This window comes from Panthera uncia, chromosome D4 (genome assembly GCF_023721935.1).
Source record: "Panthera uncia isolate 11264 chromosome D4, Puncia_PCG_1.0, whole genome shotgun sequence".
In the NCBI taxonomy this organism is placed as follows: Eukaryota; Metazoa; Chordata; class Mammalia; order Carnivora; family Felidae; genus Panthera; species Panthera uncia.
In genome coordinates, this window is record NC_064807.1 from 902,896 (window position 1) to 922,229 (window position 19,334).

Here is a 19,334-nt window from a genome sequence, read left to right on the forward strand (position 1 = left end):
CCCCCCCCCGTGCTCCCCCATCCTCCTTCGCCTCTGTGCTCCCCCATCTTCCCCCTGTGCTCCCCCATCCTCCTCCCTTGGGCTCCTTCGTGCTCCCCCCATCCTTCTCCATTTATCAAGTGTCAATATTTTGCCCTGTTTGTGGTCTCCCCACATAGACAGGTAGGCTTTTTTCTCACAACCATTTTTTTAAAAACGCAGCACTCACAACTAGAACATTCTGTGGCCAGTACTTCATCCCGTTTTAGAGACCAGCCCATGAGGAGTCCTTGCCACCCCAGCCGTCGGCCAGGTGCTTCTCTGTACTGACCCAGGACCGTGCAGTCCACCCTCCAGTGCTCAGGCCTTGGTTGTTTCCAGGCTTGCTCTTACCCGCCCTGGTGCAGGGAGCCACCTGGCCCTCGCCACCACGCACCTGTGCAGTATGCTCAGCACTGATTTTGGAGTGGTCAGTGCTGGGTCAAAGGGCAAGTGTCCCCTTCCCTCGCCCCACCCATCCTGTGGAGGGGTCTCTGCTAACCTGACGGGAAGAGAGGGTACGTGGGTGTGGGCCGTAGCTGTCCCATCACATGTGTGGCAGGCCACTTAGATTTCCTTTTCTGTGAGCTATCAGCTTCTGGATCATTCCACAGCCCACGCATCCCTCATTCCTCACCAGGACTAAATGACGGAGGTGACTCATCCAATGGAGGCCAGCTGTCTGAATCTTGAAGAAGACACAAAACCGAGCCAAGTTGCAATGCGATGAAGTGCGGGCTCAGTGGAGGCCCTGCACGTGAAAACAGCAGACAGATGACTCTGCGTCCAGTGACTGTCTTTACCACCTATGTCCCTCACGTTGCCTCCCTGGTTAAAGTTATTCAGGACATGAAAGGCTGTGAGAAGCATGATTCTGAGGGAAAGCAGCGTGGCTCGTGGTCCCACAACACGATCGTTCCATCCATTAAAACATTAAATACTGATTTTGGAATAATTTTAGAGGCACAGACGAGTTGCAGAGACAATACAAGGGGCTGCTGGGTAGCCTGGACACAGCTTTTCCCAATGTCCACGTCCACACAGTGAGCTCCGTTTGTCCAGAAGCTTAGCTTGGGGGAAATGCCACTGGCCACAGACTCACGTTTTACCCACATCCGATGTGGGGCACCATAATGTGTTTAGTAAACATGGAATTTTAATGTTTGTGCCCAGAAATCTATCAAAGGACAGGAGAGAGAATTTGGTTATCTTGGCAAGTTTTTTTTCTTTACAAAGAAATAAACACTTTAATTCCGGATGTTTTCAACAAGGGGCAGGACCAGAGGGGGCACAGGGCTCCCACCGTCCAGGGCTGCGTCATGTGAGCAGCGCCCGTGGAGGGTGGGTGCATGGAAGACGGGAGGGCACGTGCGGCCTTCCCCCAGAGAGCCTCGGACCCCGAGAAGCCCTCTGGGCTCACCGAGAGTGAGCAGCACAGAACGGGTCTTCACCGCCATCAGGGAGCCCTTCCGGGTTGAGGCCCCAGTTTGGTCTGTTGGGCCACTGATTAAATCATTGGCTAGAGAAATAGTGCCTTAAAACAAGACTGTCTGTAGATGTCTCTCCCCTGTGGCCTGACACCCTCTGACCTTAGGTCACCCCTGGCCCTTTTTCCTGATGACCGCAGTATATCACCTGTCACTGCATAACAAACAACCTAAGCCACGTGGCTTAAAATGACAGTAAACACTTATCAATTCTATTTTCATTGGTGGGTCAGAAATTTAGGTGCAGCCTGGCTCTGGTCAAGGTCTCTGGTGAGGCGGGGGCTGCGGTCTCACCTGACGGCTGGGCAGGCAGGGATCCACTCCCTCATTCTCCCTCAAGGCAGGCTGGTGCTGGCGGCCGGCTGGCGGCCTCCGCTGCTGCCCACGCAGGGCTCTCCACACTACTGCCTAAGGGTCCTCACCACGTGGCAGCGGCTCCCCCAGAGCCAGCGGCCCAGGAGGGAAAGGCAGACCTGACCTTGGAGGTCGCCCTCTTCGTTTCTGGTGTCCCAGTGGCATGTCACCGGGTCAGCCCCAAGCAAACGACACAGGTGTGCAGTGAAGGAACACCCAGATGTGACTGTTCCCCGGCCATCCTGGGAGCCGGCTGTCACAAGTGTGTTCCTTGTTGGACGGTGCCACCTCCCTGGTTGACATGCCTCCCCCCCCGCCGCCCGCCATAGGATGCTCTCCAGCCAGGCCGCGCCCCGCTGCACTTTTTGTTCATCACTCTTGTGTCTTTACACCTGGCCTGCTGCCGTGCTGTGTGCCTTCATCCCTGCCTTCTTAGGCCACTTGTGTGCAGCAGGGCTCCGGGCCTGGGTCCTCAGGTCCTGATGGGGTCCCACGGCCAGTGTCCTGGCTCAGGGATGTCAGCGGGCAAGGGCCACGCTGGGGGAAGGTGGCAGGTGCTGCTCTTGCCACACCTGAGCCGGGAGCATCTGGAGGGTCCCCCTGCCACGGGCCAGGCCCTCGTTCCACCCAAAAACCCCATGTACCCCGTATTCTCTCCATCTTATGGCGCAGATGGCACAGGAAGAGGGGCTCTGAGAGGCTCTGTGGCACAGAGCTCTTGGCCCGAGAGCCGGGACGTGAGCCCAGGTGCCGGTGTGACACCGGCCACTGTCCTTCACCTGCCGGGTGGGGCAGTTCTGAGTCCTCAGTGAGGTGGCGGCTGGGGGGGGGGGTGCCACACAGAATGCGCACCCGCCTCGGGCTTCCTGGAAGGAAGTGTACCTGCGTCCGTGCACACGGCGGCCCCCGCTGCGGGCTGACCTCGGTCGGCATCTCCCTCACAGACTCTCTCAGACCTCAGCTTAGAAGGAAGGCTATCTGGAGGTAAAGCCTGACCGCCCCCAAACAGCGGGGCATGGGAGCGAGCGTGCTGTGTAGACCCCACTGGGGAGCCACGTGAGCTGTGGGGATGCACGAGGCAGGTCTTCGTGGGCCAGAGAACCCCGTTAGCTGCCCCTTTGCTCATTTCCTCACCCTCACACGTTGCCTGTGTGTGCAGTGCTGCCCCGGGGGGGCTCCACAGTGACCCCCGGCCAGCAACGAGGACATCAAGGTTCAAAGAATCACTTTGTCTCTAAAGAAGCATCATGGCGGGATGAAGGAGCCACCATTGGATGGCGGGCAGAACTCGTGGCCCGAGCTCTAGGACTCCACTTCTTGCGTATTTACTCCCCGAGGTCATGGAGTGTCATGGGTAGGGTGGGCCCTTTTCACCGTTCCTCTGATGGTCTGTTGGGCCCTCCTCTCAGCTAGGAGACCCCACTGCTCACATCTGCTGGACACCCCAAGGGTCCCAGTGTCGTGTGCTTGCAGATCTGAGCAGAAAAGCCCACAAGGCGAGCTGGAGGCAGGAAGTCTGGGGCCTCCGCCACGTCCGTGCCCAGGACAGTTCAGGGCACTGTGAAGCCACCGCAGGCCACGGTGCAGAGGCTCGGCGGGGCCTGGACAGCTCTCCAGCCGGTTAGGGCTGTACTTTCACAGAAGAGGCAGCTGGGGAACCAGTGAGCTTGGGCATGTGACGACGCGGAAGTGCAAAGGCACCGTCTTTGGTGACCTGTGTTGCAAAACCAGCAAAAGGAAGTTGTGTTCGCTGCTGCCTGAGGTCCGCCCCGGACAGAAGCACACACTCCCACGGAGAGCAGGTGAGTGGTTCCAGCTCCGGGGTCTTTGCCGGCCCCCGCAGCCTGTGCTGGTGCTGCACGGGGCACTCCTGGGGACGAGGGTGTTCAGAGCAGGGGCCGTTTGGGGTCGGTGGCTCCAAGGCAGGAACCGTGTGGTGGTGCGTGAGCGGCGTGTTGTGCGCACTCCTCTGCCTCCTGGGGGCCTGTTTGTGAAGAACCAGGGTGCTATGGGCCGCATCCAGCGGCAAGCACGCCGTTTGCCAGGACAGCACTCGGCATCGTCTGGGGCTGCTCAGACCGGCTGAGGTGAACGGAGCCCGGGAGGGGCCGGGGTCTGAGGCCGACCTGGCTCAGGGTGACCGCCCCCCTCCGTGGGTCCGGCCTGCACATTTGTCACTGAGGCTCTGGCCAGTGCTGGTCTTCCCTTGCCTGGGCTTAGGAGGGGTGGGTGGTCCCAGATACAGTCCCCGGGCGGGTAGGCCTTCCCACAAAATGCGGCTCTGGAAGGTTCTGCAACCTGCAATTTAGATGCTGACAGGGCTTGGCTGTGGCGGCCCTACTGGGGAGGAGGACCCCCTGGGAACCCCACACGGCTGACTCCTGGGTGGGGGCACACCACAGGTGGCTGTGGGTGGAGCCAGACGCCAGTGTGTTTGTGCGGAGCAGGGGTGTGTCCAGGGGCACAGCTGCGCCCCGAGCACCCAGCTCCCAGGGCCCTCCAGGTTTGCAGTCGACTGGCCGACTACTCAGCCACTTGGGCAGGAGAGGAAACAGGGAGCTTTGGGCCTTGGCCTCGGGCCCAACTCAAACCTTCGGAGCCTGACAGCTCAGCCGGGTGGGGCCGGGTGCACAGGGAGGAAGTGGTTTGTCTCCAGCTGGGTGTTTGCAGGATGTTGGGGGCCCTGGTTCCCCTCCTCGGGGCTGATGTCCGTCTCCCCACAAAGCCCAGCACCTCCTACAGTTCAGGGGCCTCCGAAACTGGACGGGCCCATATGCCCTGACACGCAGAGGCCTGAACCTCAGTTGGTCCGCTGAGGCCGGAGCTCAGATGGGTTAAACGAGGTTCTGAGGTCACACGGAGCATTGCTGCCCTGAGCCCCTCAAAAGCCCAGGAATGGGGCTGTCCTTGGACTCAACGGTGACAGTGGTGCACCTGCTGGCCCAGTGCTGGGAGCACCTGCCCCAGGTGGATTCTGAGGATTCCCACTGACACATGACGAAAGTGAGGCACCTCAGTAAAGGAGGTGAATATGGAAGTCAAACCGTAGGACAGATGTGAAGCCCAGCCTTGAATGGGGCGTCGCCCACCTGCACAGCCCCCTAGCTGCCCACAGCTGGGAGACCCATTCTGTCTGCAGCCCTAAGATTCTACCTCCTCCATCTCCAGGCGCATGACCTTGTTCTCCGGATGGCCAGGTTGATGCTCGTTTGCCCTGTTTCTTCCATCAGGGATGCTGTTCCCTCTCTCTGGAATGCTGCTCCCTCTCGCTGGGACACTGTTCCCTCTGGCTGGGGTGCTGTTCCTTCTGTCTGGGACTCTGTTCCCTTTCTGGGACACTGTTCCCTCTGGCTGGGACACTGTTCCCTTTGGCTGGGACACTGGTCCCTCTCTCTGGGATGCTGTTCCATCTCTGAGATGCTGTTCCCTCTGTCTGGGATGCTATTCCTTCTGTCTGGGATGCTATACCCTCTGTCTGGGATGCTATTTCCTCTCTGGGATGCTGTTCCCTCTGGCTGGGACACTGTTCCCTCTCTCTGGGTTGCTGTTCGCTCTCTGAGACGCCATTCCCTCTGGCTGGGGTGCTGTTCCCTCTCTGAGATGCCGTTCCCTCTGGCTGGGGTGCTCTTCCCTCTCTGAGATGCTGTTCCCTCTGGCTGGGGTGCTGTTACCTCTCTGGGATGCTGTTCCCTCTGTCTGGGATATGTTCCTTATCTGAGGTCTCGCATATGATGGTGATGATTGGTCGTGTAGGTGTCCAGTCAGGTGGACGGTGACTGACCTTTCCGGAGTGCTCTGCAGGATCTGACGGGCCCACACGAATGAAGCCCGTGGGCGCCCAGGACATGGCACTCTGGCTCGCCCAAGTGAGCGGGTTTGGGAAGGTGATGTCCCTTTCCCACAATTACCTGGCAGGTCACTCACTGCACAGGTGAGACCTGTTGTCATGGGGAGGGCTCCACCGGGGCAGCAGGGACAGTGACCGCAGGTGGGGATCCGTGGGGAGGCCTCCCCAGGGCGGTGTGGACCCGGGTGGGACCGGGGTGCACGCACACAGGGTGGCTCTCGGCAGCGCGGGGCAGGGTTTCCGTGAGATAGCTTTGGGAAGGTGCACGTCTGCCTGTCTCACTAGATGTTTTAGTGAAAATTTCAGATATAATGAAAGGTAGGGCCACACATACCCCAGAAGCAGGTGGCTCAGTGCAGCACCAGAAGTTGGTGGCCCACCCCCGGCACGCAACCCCGCCACACAGCCCGGCGCCCGCATGGGCCTACACACCGGTGGGAAGGCCGGGCCTTCTTCCTGCAGCTGTGTGATGGCTGGCAAGGGCTGCAGCGTGCAGTGACGGTGAATACCAACAGCAGGAAACAGAAGTACGCGCGTATACAGAAAGTTCAAGGGGGAAACAAAATAGGAAAGAAAAGGAAACAGTAAGTAGAGGCAGCGGAGGCGGTCGGTTTTGCAGGCACAGCCAGACCCGCGTGCTGTGCGTCCCATGCGAGTGCCGTACACCTGCGTGTCGTGTGTCCCACAGGCTGTTTGTCCTGCGTGCCATGCGTCCCTTGCGCATGCCGTACACCTGCGTGCCAGGTGTCACGCATGCTGTGCGTCCTGGGTGACGTACGTTCTGGGCATGTGGGTCCCCTGTGCCATGTGCCCCGCGTATCGTGCGTCCCACGCGCGTGCGTCCTGCGAGCCGTGCGTTCTGTGCGCATGCGTCTCGCGCGCTGTGTTATCAGCGTCCCGTGCGTCTCGTGCGTGTGTCATACACCTGCGTGCTGCGCACCTCTCCTGCTGTGCATCCTTGCGCGTGCGTCCCGCATGCTGTGCATTCTGTGCGCATGCGTCCCCCGGGCCGTTCACCAGCTTGCGGTGCGCACCTTGTGCCGAGCGTCCTGTGCGCTTACCGTACACCTGCGTGCTGTGCGTCCTTCCTGTGCTGTGCGTCCATCAGGTCCACACTCCCCCCCTCCACCCCGGATCTGTGTCAGCGTCCCCCCTCCCCATTTGTGTCAGCCATTACCAAGTGTGGGCCCCCCCCCCCAGGTCTGTCAGGATTCCCCCCAGGTCTGTGTCACAGTCCCCATCCCCCCGTCTGCTCGAGCCCCAGGACCAGGTCGGGGGGCAGGGGACAGAGCAGCAGAGCAGTGGCTTAGCAGCAGCAGGTCAACCGGTTTTCAGGCAGCTGGCTCTGGGCCAAGCCCTCACCACAACTGCGTGTCCCCACGGGCCAAGGCGCTTCCGGGGTGTGGAGAAAAGGCCAAGGCACAGCGGGGGAGTAGGTTTTAGGTGCTTTTGAATCACTGTTGTCTCGACTCTGGTTCACACAACTTCTGATAGGATTTTCCAAAACACAGCTTTTTAAAAAAACTGTGTGTGTGTGTGTGTGTGTGTGTGGTAAAATACAGGTGACATAAAGTTTGCCATCCAAGCCACTCTAAAGGTCTGGTTCAGTGGCATTAAGTGTATTCACATCTTTCTCCAGCCCATCCCCACCATCCATCGTCCAGAACATTTTCATCCAAACTGAGACTTAGAAACACGAACTGCCCTGGCCCCACCACCACTGCCTCCGCCCCCGGGGTCCACCATCCATGTTCTGTCTCTGATTTGACGACCCCAGGGACCTCGCATGGGTGGAATCACACGGGGTATGTCCTTCTGTGACGGGCTCACCGCCCTCAGCATCATGTCCTCAAGGCCCATCTGTGAGGTAGCAGGTGTCAGGGTCTGTCTCCTCTTACTGGCAAGTTATGTTCTGTCACACACACCCACCATGTGCTGTTTATCATCCCCCGTGACCACTTGGGTTGCTTCTCCTTTTTGACTCTTGTGAATACCAATGTTGTGAACATGGGTGTGCAAGTACTCGTTCAAGTCTCTGCTTTCAGTTCTTCTGGGAGGAAAGCATTCTTGAGGACAAGACGCATTCGTGTTGGAATCGGCATTGAAACAAAAGCATGTCTCTAAGAAAGGCTGCAGCCCACCAGGACCCTGTTGGGACCATCCAGTCCCCAGGGGGCTGCCCACACGAGCATCCCAGTGCTAGGGTGACAGGGAGCTCTAACTTCCTTTCTGTTTTCCCACAACTTCTAAGTTTTCTGGAAAGGATGCATCAAACCATTTGCAAAAGTGCAGGAACTTTGAGTCAGGATGTAAGCTGGTGTGGGCATCCCAGCGGGCAGGGACAGCACCGTGTCGGTCCATCTCCTTTCCTCCGTGCTCAGCTTACCCTGGTGGCCCCGCCCGCCTCCAAGATCCCACTGACCCCAGACGCGTGCCAGGGCCTGCGTGTGCTCAGCAGACGGGACGGAGACCGCAGGCTGAGGCCCCAACACAAGTGCCTGACCTGGAGCGGAGCACCCCCGGGTCATGGGCCTCTCTCACTGGCAGCTCGTGGGTTCTGCAGCCGTGTCTCCCAGCCTGGACCCGCGTGCAGGTGTGGTGGCACAGAGGTTCCTGGTGCCGCCCCATGGTATTTTCAGCCTCGTTCGGGTCACCTGCTGCAGGTGACCAACCACTTGAGCTTGGTGGGGGAGAGAGCAGCCCCACTGAATATCTCGCATAGTTTTGGGACTGGCAGGGTGCTGCCAGGTGGCTCTCACTCAGGGTTTCTCTGGGGCCAGTCAGGGCCGGGACAGTTCCAGAGGCTTCTCTGCCTCACGCCTCTGGCGGCTGCTATTTGACAGGGTGCCAGGTGCCAGACGGCAAGAGACAGAGATGGTGGTGGTTCCAGCAGGGGTTCCTGTGCTGCTCCTGAGGAGCAGACCTCGCCACAGGGGAAACTAAGCAGCGGTCGGCCCTGTGGTCCATCTGCAGGACCGTCCCTGCCTGTCTCGGGTAGTACTAGGGCCCCAGGCCCGGGACAACAGCGTTCATGCCTCCCTGTCTGCTGGCTGCTGCGGTGGAGACACTTACATGGTCCCCAGCACCCTGCACAGAGGGGGACATTTGATCTGTCCGTACTTCTACATTGCCCAAACCTCCCCCAGCCCCAGTGTTGGCGCCTTCTCTGCTGGGTAGTGGCAGTCTTGGCTGTCAGGGGCCCTGGACCCCGGCTGAGTCCTGCATAGGTACAGGAGCCAGCCTCACTCAGCTGGGGGGACTCGGGGCTTCTAAGGGGAGAGCCAGGGCCTGCTAGAGGTGTCACCTCCCGTGGTGACACCCCCACCCCCCCCCCCGCCCCGGACATGTCAGAATGAGCCGAGAGCCCAGTCCGGGATTCAGAGCAGCGTGTCTGGATAGAGGCTCCCAGGTGCTGCTTGTCTGAGACACAGAGCATCACCCACCTTGGTGACTGGTGACTGTGACTGGGCAGGTGTGCAGAAGTGCTTGGCACAGCTCCTGGCACGTGGTGTGTGTGTATGTGTGTGTGCACCTGTTGTGGAAGCATGCGTGTGTGTGTGTGTGCACACGTGTGTTCCCTCCCCGAAGCCGCCTGGTCCCCTGAGCAGCGTGGAAGGCGGGCAGCAACTGGGCTGGCCTTCCCTGACCTTGGCCTCGGCAAGGCAGCGGGGAGACCAGTCCTGGGGTGAGCAAGGTCGTGGGCTGCATCCCAGGGCTTCCTGAGTCAGAGTGGGGGGCGGTGCTCTGCGTTCCCTGAAGGACGCGTTGATGTTGAGCCTTGGGCTTTCCTGTCTGGCTGAGCTGCTTCCTGCCGCTGCCCTTGGAAGAAGGGGCCTTCGTGGCCCACGGGTCTCTGGGGGAAGAATGCAGCCCACTCCTCCGGAAGGGAATGCCCAGGTGGGCACCAGTGCTGCCGGAGCCTCCCTAGGCCACAGGCCTGGCCCTGTGCTCTGGCTGACTCTCCGTCCCTCCTGGAATAAGGAAAATGGCACTTGGGGACATTGACTTGCCGAGCTGGAGCAAGTCAGAGGCATCACCATCTGTGCGGTGTAACCGACACAGGAACTGCCCGTGTTCAGAGCGCACAACCTGACGTTTCCACACGCGTCCGTACCTGTGAAACGGTCTCCCCGGTCACGACAGTGAGCCGCCCGGCATCCCAGACCGCAGGGTAGTGTGCGTCTCCCGGAACTCTGTAGATGGAGCAGCAGATGAGGACCTTCCCTCGTGTCCATCTGCTTCCACCCTGCACGGTGTTTCCAGAGCCATCCGTGCGGTTGGCAGGCGTTCTCTTTCCCTCGCTGGAAAGCTTTGTGTCGAGTTGATATCATTTCTTGCCTAATGTTGGACAGAATTCGCCAGAGAGGCTTTGTAAGCCTAGAGTTTTCTCTGTGGAAAAATGTTTAAGTGCACGCTTTTCTTGTGCTTGGCATCGACGGAGCTGCTTAGATCCGTGGATTTATAGCTTCTATTAAATCAGGAAACACTTTGGCCATGATTTCCTCAAGCATTTCCTGCTCAATCCCTTTTTTTGGCCTGCAGTTATATACACGGGGAGTCCAGGTACATGCACACCGTGCCGCTGGGTTTTTCCACATCCCGCTATCTCTGTGATTCGGTCGGGATGGTTTCTGTTGCCCCCAGCGGATCCGCTCCTGGAAGACAGTCGTGCGCGCCCCCGTGTCTGCTGACCTTGTGCACGGAGTAGGACGTGGGCCCGCAGCTTCCCTGGTCTGTGCTCTCATCACCGGTTGTGAACGTTGTTCAGGGACGCAGTGACGCTGCGTGTAAACGGGGGCTTCCTGGGACCTGAGCAGGGCTCCCCGTGGGTCCCCCGTGGGGACCGCATGGCCCAGCCCGCACCCGTGCCATGCCCTCCAGGGGCTCCTCCTCGGTCTCGTGGCGCCCTCTCGCGTGCGCTGAGCCATCCTTGGGGGCCCTGCAGCGCTCTGCTCCCTGACGGGCTCTCCTTCCAGCACTCTGCCTGGTGACCGCCACCTCCTGTTCTCCTGGACTGTCACCCGGGTCCCTGTCCCGCTGGGTGACAGTGCGCGCAGTGCCGGTTCCCACCTGCTGGGGGCGCTGTGCTCTGCCGCCCGGTGGAGGCTGTCTCTCCACCCTGACCAGAGGCAGGACAGCCTGAGGTGGGGTTGCGGAGGCCGCACCTGGTGCGGGTCGACCCGCTGGACCCAGGGAGGCCTCGCCTGCCGCCCGCATTCCAGCCACGCGTTGGCAGGGCTGTGTCCTGAGCGTCTGCTGGAACTTGAGTTTGTCTCCGAACGGCGAGCACAACGCAGGATGGAAATCTTGGTACTTCCCCCCCCCCCCCCCCCCCCCACTGCGTCAAGCGATTGGGAGCGTGGCAGCCAGGGTGTGCGTCCTGCTGTGGCCTGGTGTCCCTTAGGGAAAGGTCCGCTCGGGAGCAGTCCCGCCACACGGAAGCCAGCTACGCAGGTGGCAGGTGCCGTAGGCAGAGCTGGTGCGTCAGGACTTTGCCCTGAGGTCTTCCGGCCCTGAAGCGCCGCGGAGGGGAGGGCCAGGCCCTGGATGCCTGTTGGGTTTTGTGTGAGAGCCAGAGGGAGCTGCGTCTCCACTGGTGGTCTTTAGCCTTGTCTCTCGGGGGAGGAGGGGAGGGGGTGCAGAAACTGCTTGCTGGCCGCTGGGCTGACTGTGGGCGTGAGCCCTGGGCGCCGCGTCTGGGGGTGTTGGGAGGGTGCCCGCCGGCTCTCTGCACACCGGGTGCGACCCTGACTCCGAGGCGTCAGTCCTGGCCCTCGAGCCACCCCTGTGCTCCCTCCGCCTGTGGCCGTGACCCTTGCAGGGTTGGCCGCGCTGGGCGGGGCCCTAAGCTGCCCTTACACCCGCTACCTTTGGAGCTGGCCTGGCATTCTGGCATCCGCCGAGCCGGCGGTTTCATGCTCCCTCTCCCACCGTGTTGTTTCAGGACCCCCACTTCTAACGTGATGGGCAGGAAGGAGACTTTCGGCCAGTCCCTCTCACGCCGGCTTCTGGCCTGAGCCACCGACCGTGACCCGGAAGGAGTGCAGCCAGCAAGGAGCCAGGTGCAGAGCCCTCACTGGGGACCTGGGGCCAGGTAAGTGGGGCATGAGGAAGGTTTTGGGGGAATGTCATCTCCCCTGGCCCAGCCCCACCCTCCCAGACTGGCACCTGACTCCCTCTCCTCCAGGAGAGGTGGGAGGTGAAAGCAGGAAGTAGCTCCAGGGTGCTCTGGCTGGGAGGGGGTGGGGGGGAATCTGGAGCAAAGCCCTGGCCTCCTTGGCCCCGGGTCTGTGGAAGGTGCCTGATCACCTGTTAGACACGCAGCCCCAGTGATACCAAGGAGGGTCCCTTCAGAACTATATCATGGGGTACACAGCACCCAGAAGCCAGAGCACCTCGCAGACTGCTGGTGACCTCATGACCGTGACTTTTGTGCATGTGGTTTAAATGTATTGAGCAGTGGCTGGCTTCACACTGCGGCACTCCTTCTCCCCCCCTCCCTTCCCTCCTCCCTTCTCTCCCTCCTCCCTTCCCTCCTCCCTTCCCTCCCTCTTCCCTTTTCTCCTTCTCTTCTTCTTCCCTTCCCCCTTCCCTCCCTCCCCCCTCCACTCTTCCTTCTCTCCCTCCTTCTCTCCTTTCCTTCCTCCCCTCCTTTCTTCTTCTTTCCCTTTCTGTCTCTTCTCCTTCTTTTTTTTTTTGATGTAAAAAAATTTTATTTTAAAAATAAAATGTTTTCCATTTGGTATTCTCTAAAAGTCTGTCTGGATAGGGCCTAGCTGGAGCTGTGTGGGCTGTTCACTCCACACTCAGTCCCCTCCCACCTCCTCCCTTCTCTGGGGGGACATGCCTGTGCCCATGGACTGGTCCATGCCTGGCTGGCACTGACCCTGCTCATTTCCTCCCACAGGAAGCCCCTGGCTGGTCCCCCACAGAGCTCAGCTTTGAGGATGGAGTCAGGAGAGGGGTCCTCAACAGCCCCGACCCCCACTGCTGCCCTGGCGGAGCCGAACATCGGGCCTGACTGCTCTTCCCCGGGGCTGCCAAAGGCAGCCCCAGGGAAGTTCCAAGCACTGCCCCTTGGGCCCAGAGCCCCCTGCAAGGACCCTGACCCCGGGAGTCCCGGCAGCCCGACCGCAGGGGACAGGCCCCCGGATGCAGGCCCCGCGGGGGACCCCAGTGGTGGCGCTAAGATCCCTAATCGCGACAGTGGGATCGACAGTCCATCCTGCAGCGTGGCCGGCGAGCACTTTCCCTGTGAGGAGGGTGGTGAGGCTGGCCTGGGCCCCGTGGTCCCGGGACTACACCCAGAGGCAGCCCCAGAAGGTGGGGCCCTGCGGGAGGAGGCCGAAAGCGATGATGTGGGCGAAGGTAGCGGTGAGGAGCCAGACACCGAGAACAGCCCGCCGGGGGCCCGTGCGGACACAGCCAAGGTAGGCCACCCCGTCTCCAGGCAGCAGGGGTCTTCTGAAGGGTCTTGAGGGTCACGGTGGCATCGCTCCCGCCTGGTTCCAGTAGTGGCTGCACGTCAGCACGTCAGACAGGCCCTGCAACAGGTCAGTGGGCAGGGCAGGGGCCCCAACACCTCAGGCAGCAACCTCACTGCCGAGCCTAGGTTAACATGTCCACACGGTGGCACGGGGACCCCACCCCCGGTGGCCGTGACGGTGGGTCTCGGTGCCAATGGAACCACCGCCACACCCTTCACCAGGACTGGCTCCCCGCCTGGCAGAGCCCCTGTGAGGAAGGCAGCATGAGTGTCCCCTGTGCTAGGAATGGGGAGCCCCAAGGTCACCGTGGAGCATGGCAGGGGCGGGAGGGGAGCCTGGGCACAGGAGCCGAGCCCTGTGCAGATGCTCCGGGAAGGAGATATGCCCACAACATGGCGGGTGTGCTGTGACAGACCCACCTGTGTCCTGTCAGCATCTCGGGCTCTGGGCGCCGTGCGGGGACGTGTGGGGATGGGGAGTTGAAGCGGGGGGCCCTTGGCTCTTAGAGACTCCTGTGCGTGGGGAGGGTGCGACTGGGTCCTACGAGAAGCCCAGGTGACCCAACCTGCTGGCCCTGGTTGAGGTAACCCCCGACCTTCTGGCCCCGGTGGAGGGGACCCCCGACCTGCTGGCCCCGGTGGAGAGCCTACTGGCTAACGTGACCGAGACAGAAGACAGGCCTGGAGGGCGAGGGGCCACCACGCGCCCTCGCTGTTGTGAGCCAACTTTTCGGAGGCAGGCGGGGGCTGTGGTTTAATCTAGGTTTTGTTACTGTTCGGGTGTGGTAATGCCAACGCATCAGGAGGCGGCAGCCGTTGAAAAAGATGGTGGGGAGTCCGGCTGGCTCGGTCAGTAGAGCACGTGAGTCTTGATGTCCAGGTTGTGCGTCAGGCCCCACACTGAGCGTGGAGCTTACTTAAAAACGGATGGTTTGTTACTTATAGTTCCCAAGAAGAGGAGCAGGCCGGGCCACGGGGCCACACGGGCAGGACCAGAGTGGGTCAAGAGGCAGAGGGGGTGCAAACTGTGGCAAGTACACATTGTGGTTTCTGTGGGAAGGAACGGGAGAAGCAGGGTGAGCAAGTTTGGATTGGCCAACTTGAATGACCTTAGTGTGCCCTGGGCACAGACGCGTTCCCAGATGTCTGGATCAGCGTGGCCTGGCTTGCATGTGAAAGACACGATTGAACGTGGGTCCTTTATATCTGCAAGAAACAGCCAGACCTGGGAGGGGCCCTTGCTGTGGGGTCAGCAAGGTCCCAAGATGTCCAAACACCTGAAATACAGAAAATAGGGGCATCTGGGTGTCTCACTTCGTCTCAGGTCACGATCTCACCATTTGGGAGTTTGAGCCCCACGTGGGGCTCTCCTTCAGATCTCTGTCCCCCTCCCTCTCTGCCCCTCCCCCACTCGTGCGTGCGATGTCTCTTTCTATGTCAGAAATAAATAAAATGTTAAAAAAAATTCAATGCAGAAAATAAATGATGTGGTTACTAAGGACCACACCACCTGTGGCTCTCAAGGTGTGTCCCGGGTGCTGGGAGCAGGTGCAGACCCCAGGCTTGTCCCATCCTGCCCACACGGGCTCTGGGGGTGTGCCCGGGGCCAGGGGCTTGCTGGGGAAGGCCCAGGTCTTCGTGTCTCTAATACGGAGATGCCAACACTTCTGGGTTTGTCTGCCTTCTCCATCCTGGGTGTCTGGTTAGAACATCACACACTGGCCCATCCTTGGGGTGAGGCACTGGACCAGAGCCCTGGGACCCTGTGCCTCACGTCCCCCCACCCAGGTAGAGTGAGGGCATGCTGATGTGGAAGGGTCACACACATCAAGTCAGCCTTTATTATGTGGAGGAAGTCCCCGTTTATTCATAGTATGTTGCTTTTATCACAAAGGGTATTGCATTTTATCAAATGCTTCTTCTGTGTCAATTAAGATGATCAGGTGGGGTTTTTCATTCTGTGAATGTTGTGTGTTGAATGTTGATGGATGGAAGCACTCTGGCATCCCAGAATAAATCTCTCTTGGTCATGGCATATGATCCTTTTAGGTAGTGTTGAATGAAATTTGCTACTGTTCTGTTGAGGACTTGCGCATCAGTGTCCTTTAGGGAGGTTGTTCTGTAGTCTCCTTATAAAGTCTTTGAGTGGCTTTGGTATCAGGGTAATGCTGGACTCACAGAGCTCAGCTATGTTCTCTCCTCTTTATTTTTTTTTTTTAAGTTTTTATTTTATTTTGGGGGATGGGGAGAGAGAGAGAGAGAGAGAGCAAGCACACACACACACAACTGGGGGAGGGGCAGAGAGGGTGGAGGGAGCACGAATCACAAGCAGGACCCTTGATGTCGCCACAGAGTTCCACGCAGGGCTGGATCCCATGAACTGCAAGATTATGACCTGAGTCGAAATCCAGTCAGATGCTTAGCAGACTGAGCCCCCCAGGCACACCTGTTCTCTCCTCTTCAATTCTTTGGAAGCATTTGAGAAAGATTGGTATTAATTTTCCAATGAAATCATCTGGTCCTGGGCTTTTCTTTTTTGGGAAGTTTTTTATTTCTTAGCCAATCTACTTACTCATTGTTGGTCTATTCAGATTTCCTATTTCTTCATGACTCAGTCTTGATGTGTTTCTAGGAATTTATCCATTCTTGTAGGATGTCCAGTTTGTTGGAGTGTGAATGTTAATACCAATCTCTTGTGATCCTTTTTATTTCTGTGACATCAGTTGTAATGTTTTCTCTTTTATTTCTAATATTAGTAATTCGAGTCTTCTCTCTTTATTTCTTAGTAATTTAGCTAAGACTTTGTCAATTTTGTTGACCTTTGCAAAAAACAACCCTTAGTCTTGTTGATTTTTTCCATTGTTTTTCTATTCTGTGTTCCATTTATCTCTGATCTAATCTCTATTATTTCCTTCCTTCTGACTGCTTTGGGTTTAGGGTGTTCTTTTTCTCATCTCTTGAGGTGTAAAGTTAGGTTGTTGATTTGAGTGGAGGGTTCTGTGTATGTCTGCTTGGCGGGTTGGTCTACAGTGTTGTTCACAGCCTCTGTTTCCTCACTGGGACTCTGTCTGCAGGTCCAGTAGGAAAATGGGGTACACAAGGCTCCTACCATCTCTGTGTTGCCGTGTCGCCCCTCAGTTCTATCAAGTTTGCTTCCTATATTCAGGAGCTATGAGGCTTGGTGCATAAACATTTGTGGTTGTGTCTACATTGATCCTTTTATCATTATATCCTGTCCCTTGTTCTGTCTTGTAACAGAAGTTCTGTCTTGTCTTTTTCTTTAAAGTCTGTTTTGTCTGATATTAGTGTGCCCACCCCTGCTCTTTCTTTGTCTCTATGTGCATGGAGTATCTTTTCCATCCTTCTCACTTTTAGCCTATGTCTGTCCTTAAATCGAGAGTGAGTGTCTTGTGGACAGCAAGTAGTTACTTGGATAGTATTTTTTTAATCCATTCATCCAGTCCATGTCTTTTGATTGGGGAGTTTAATCCATTTACGTTTAAAGTAATTACTGATCGGGAAGGACTTAACCATTGCCATTTTGATCATTGTTTTCTACATGTCTTGTGGATTTTTTGTCCCTTTCCTACCGCCTTCCTTATTTTTCATTGAATTTTTGTAATGGTATGTTTTGATTCCCTACTCATTTCCTTTTGTGTATATTCTGTAGGTATTTTTTTCTGTGGTTACCATTGAAGTTACATAAAACACCATAAGTTATAGCATTCTATTTTAAACTGGTAACAAGTTGACTTTGACTGCAAAAACCACTCCTTTACAGCAGCCCCTCCTCCCCACTCCATTACTGATGTCATGAATTACACATTGATATGCTGTTTACCCTTTAGTGTAGATTTCCAGGTTTTTAATGGTTTCTGTCATTTAAATTTTATGCACCAGAATTACAATAATACAGGTTCTATCTGTCCATGTGTTTTCCTTACCAGAGCGCCTGTATTTTTGTACAGCTGCATGACTCTAGCATTTCTTACAGAGCAGGTCTGGTGATAATGAACTCCTCGCCTTTTGTTTGTTTGGGAAACTCTTTTTTAATTTCTTCTTCGTTTTTGAAGGACAGCTTTTCTAGATACAGTGTTCTTGGTTTACAGGTTTTGATTTCAGCGCCTTTCTGGTCTGCCATCTTGCTGACAAAGGCCACAGGATACTTTGATGTGGCTGCTCCACCGGCTCTGTGGCCAGGGTCTCGGGAGGGCAGAGCTGTCTCTGGGCTGCAGAGGCTCTGAGGGGATTGGCAGGAGCTGCTGTGCCTTCCCCAGAAACCTCCCCGAAAAGTCCCAGGCCTAGCGGTCTCCTCCGGCCCTCCGGGACCCCTGGTCACCCAGCGTCAGAGCCGCCTCCCCAGGGAGCTGACGCTCTTCTCTCTGCAGTGCTCTGAGCCCCAGAAGCTGCTCCACATCGCCCAGGAGCTCCTGCACACAGAGAAAACCTACGTGAGGCGGCTGCACCTACTGGACCAGGTAGCACACGCGGCCAGGCCCTTCTTCATGCATGTGAGGGTGTCTGTGTGCAGTGGCAGAGGCAGAGTCCCCATCTCATGGCGCTGGCTAGGCCTTACGGTTGGAATGTGAGTCTCGTCTAGAGACCCCTCCCTTTCGCCGTCTGAGCCTGGGGCTCTGGGACAGAGGTCTTGTCCTGTCACTGCGGGGTCTTTCTGCCTGGCAGTTGCGTTGTCTCAGCTCGTGAATGGCCTCTGGAAATCTTTCTGCGTAAGTGGTCGGGACAGTGGCTGGCACCTCCCTGTCCCCACAGCAGCACAGGATTTATGGGCACGGCAAGTAAACCCCTGGGGAACTCAGAGAGTGCTAGGTGCTGCTTCTGTCTGTAGCTCACGGAGCAGAGGAAGGAACTCGGGACCTCCCAGGTCCCGTGGCAGGTGGGTGGAGGGAAGATGGCCCGTCCCCATCAGCAGGAGACTGTGTCTGCCTCACCCACACTCCTCAGCCATAAGTTCGCTCGCTGTAAAACCAGAGGTTTGAGCCAGTTTGATGAAGAAAACGGGCAGCAGCAGCCTCTCCCGAACGCCTCACGGGGCAAATGCGGTCGTGCTGTCTGCAGCAGCCCTCGCTCAGCGCCCGCTCTGTGGGCCTCTGCACCCCAGGTTTTCTGCACCCAGCTGGCGGAAGCAGGCATCCCTCCGGAAGTCACCACAGGCATCTTCTCCAACATCTCCTCGATCTATCGTTTCCACGGGCAGTTCCTCCTGCCGGAACTGCAGACACGGATCACGGAGGAGTGGTGAGCGTGGCCCCGGGTCCCTCGGAAGCGGGGGCGGGCATCTCCCCAGGAGCATGACCTCAATGCTGGTGGAGGCTGGGGCCCTGGCGACTCTGTCGTGGTGGTTTTGTGGAATTCTCACGACCAAGCGGCCTCTCAATCTGGTTTGTGTGCCTGAAAGACAAGGAGGCACCTGAGGGCCTGGCTCCTTCCATGCAGTGTCCCCACATCTAGGCTGCCTCACCTGCAAATCAAAGGGACTTTAATACCCACTCAGGGCTTTATGGGATCTCAAACATCGAGTAAACAGTGCTGGCAGGTTCATTTCCCTCCTCATGTATACTCCCCCTTGGCCTTAAAAACTGAGATGTTCCCCCTCGCAGTGCCCCTTGGATCCTCTGCTGCTGCCCCCAGGGGCGGTCCTGTCCCTCTGCCCCTCTGAGCATTCTTAGCAGAGGGTCAGCTCGGCCGTGAGGCATGGCCCCAGACTTGCCATTCTCCACAGCATGTGCCTCCCCCCACTCCCCGCCCCCCCCGTTCCGGGTGCGGCTGCTTCGCTCTGGGGCCTCTGCTGCTCCCTCCCTTCTCTGGCGCCCAAGAGCCCACTCTCCAGCTGCAGCCAGGCCACTGAGAGCACAGACGCCAGGAACCTTGACTCGGGTGTCAGGGAGGGTCCCTGGCAGTTGGTCGGTCCTTTGTAAGGATGTACTCCACCTGCAGTGAGGGTTATACAGTCCCCAGGGCCGCTGTCCACACTTGCTTAAAAGTGGGTTTTCTCCTTGAGGATCTAGAAAGACCACATGTGCACAGATACTCCCCAGGGGCTTGCCCGCCTGCCTTCACAGGTGGCCAGCCTTTGAGCGATGTCCCCTCGTGCACGGTCCAGTGATGCCACAGTGGATGGCTC

The 19,334-nt window shown here is 58.0% G+C and overlaps 1 protein-coding gene across 3 annotated transcripts in view; it reads left to right on the top strand.

Annotated features, from left to right (window-relative positions):
• Positions 1 to 19,334, top strand: part of FGD3 (FYVE, RhoGEF and PH domain containing 3) — a 55,801-nt gene that overhangs the window by 11,704 nt on the left and 24,763 nt on the right. For 2 of the 3 annotated variants that reach the window (XM_049635329.1, XM_049635462.1), the window contains exons 1-5: positions 3,561 to 3,661; positions 11,651 to 11,800; positions 12,614 to 13,136; positions 17,581 to 17,670; positions 18,312 to 18,448. In XM_049635329.1, coding sequence (XP_049491286.1) covers positions 12,654 to 13,136; positions 17,581 to 17,670; positions 18,312 to 18,448 — 710 coding nt within the window. In that variant the 5' untranslated portion in view covers positions 3,561 to 3,661; positions 11,651 to 11,800; positions 12,614 to 12,653. Of the gene's footprint in view, positions 1 to 3,560; positions 3,662 to 11,650; positions 11,801 to 12,613; positions 13,137 to 17,580; positions 17,671 to 18,311; positions 18,449 to 19,334 lie in introns of those variants that run through there. The other variant, XM_049635381.1, reaches the window with a different exon arrangement.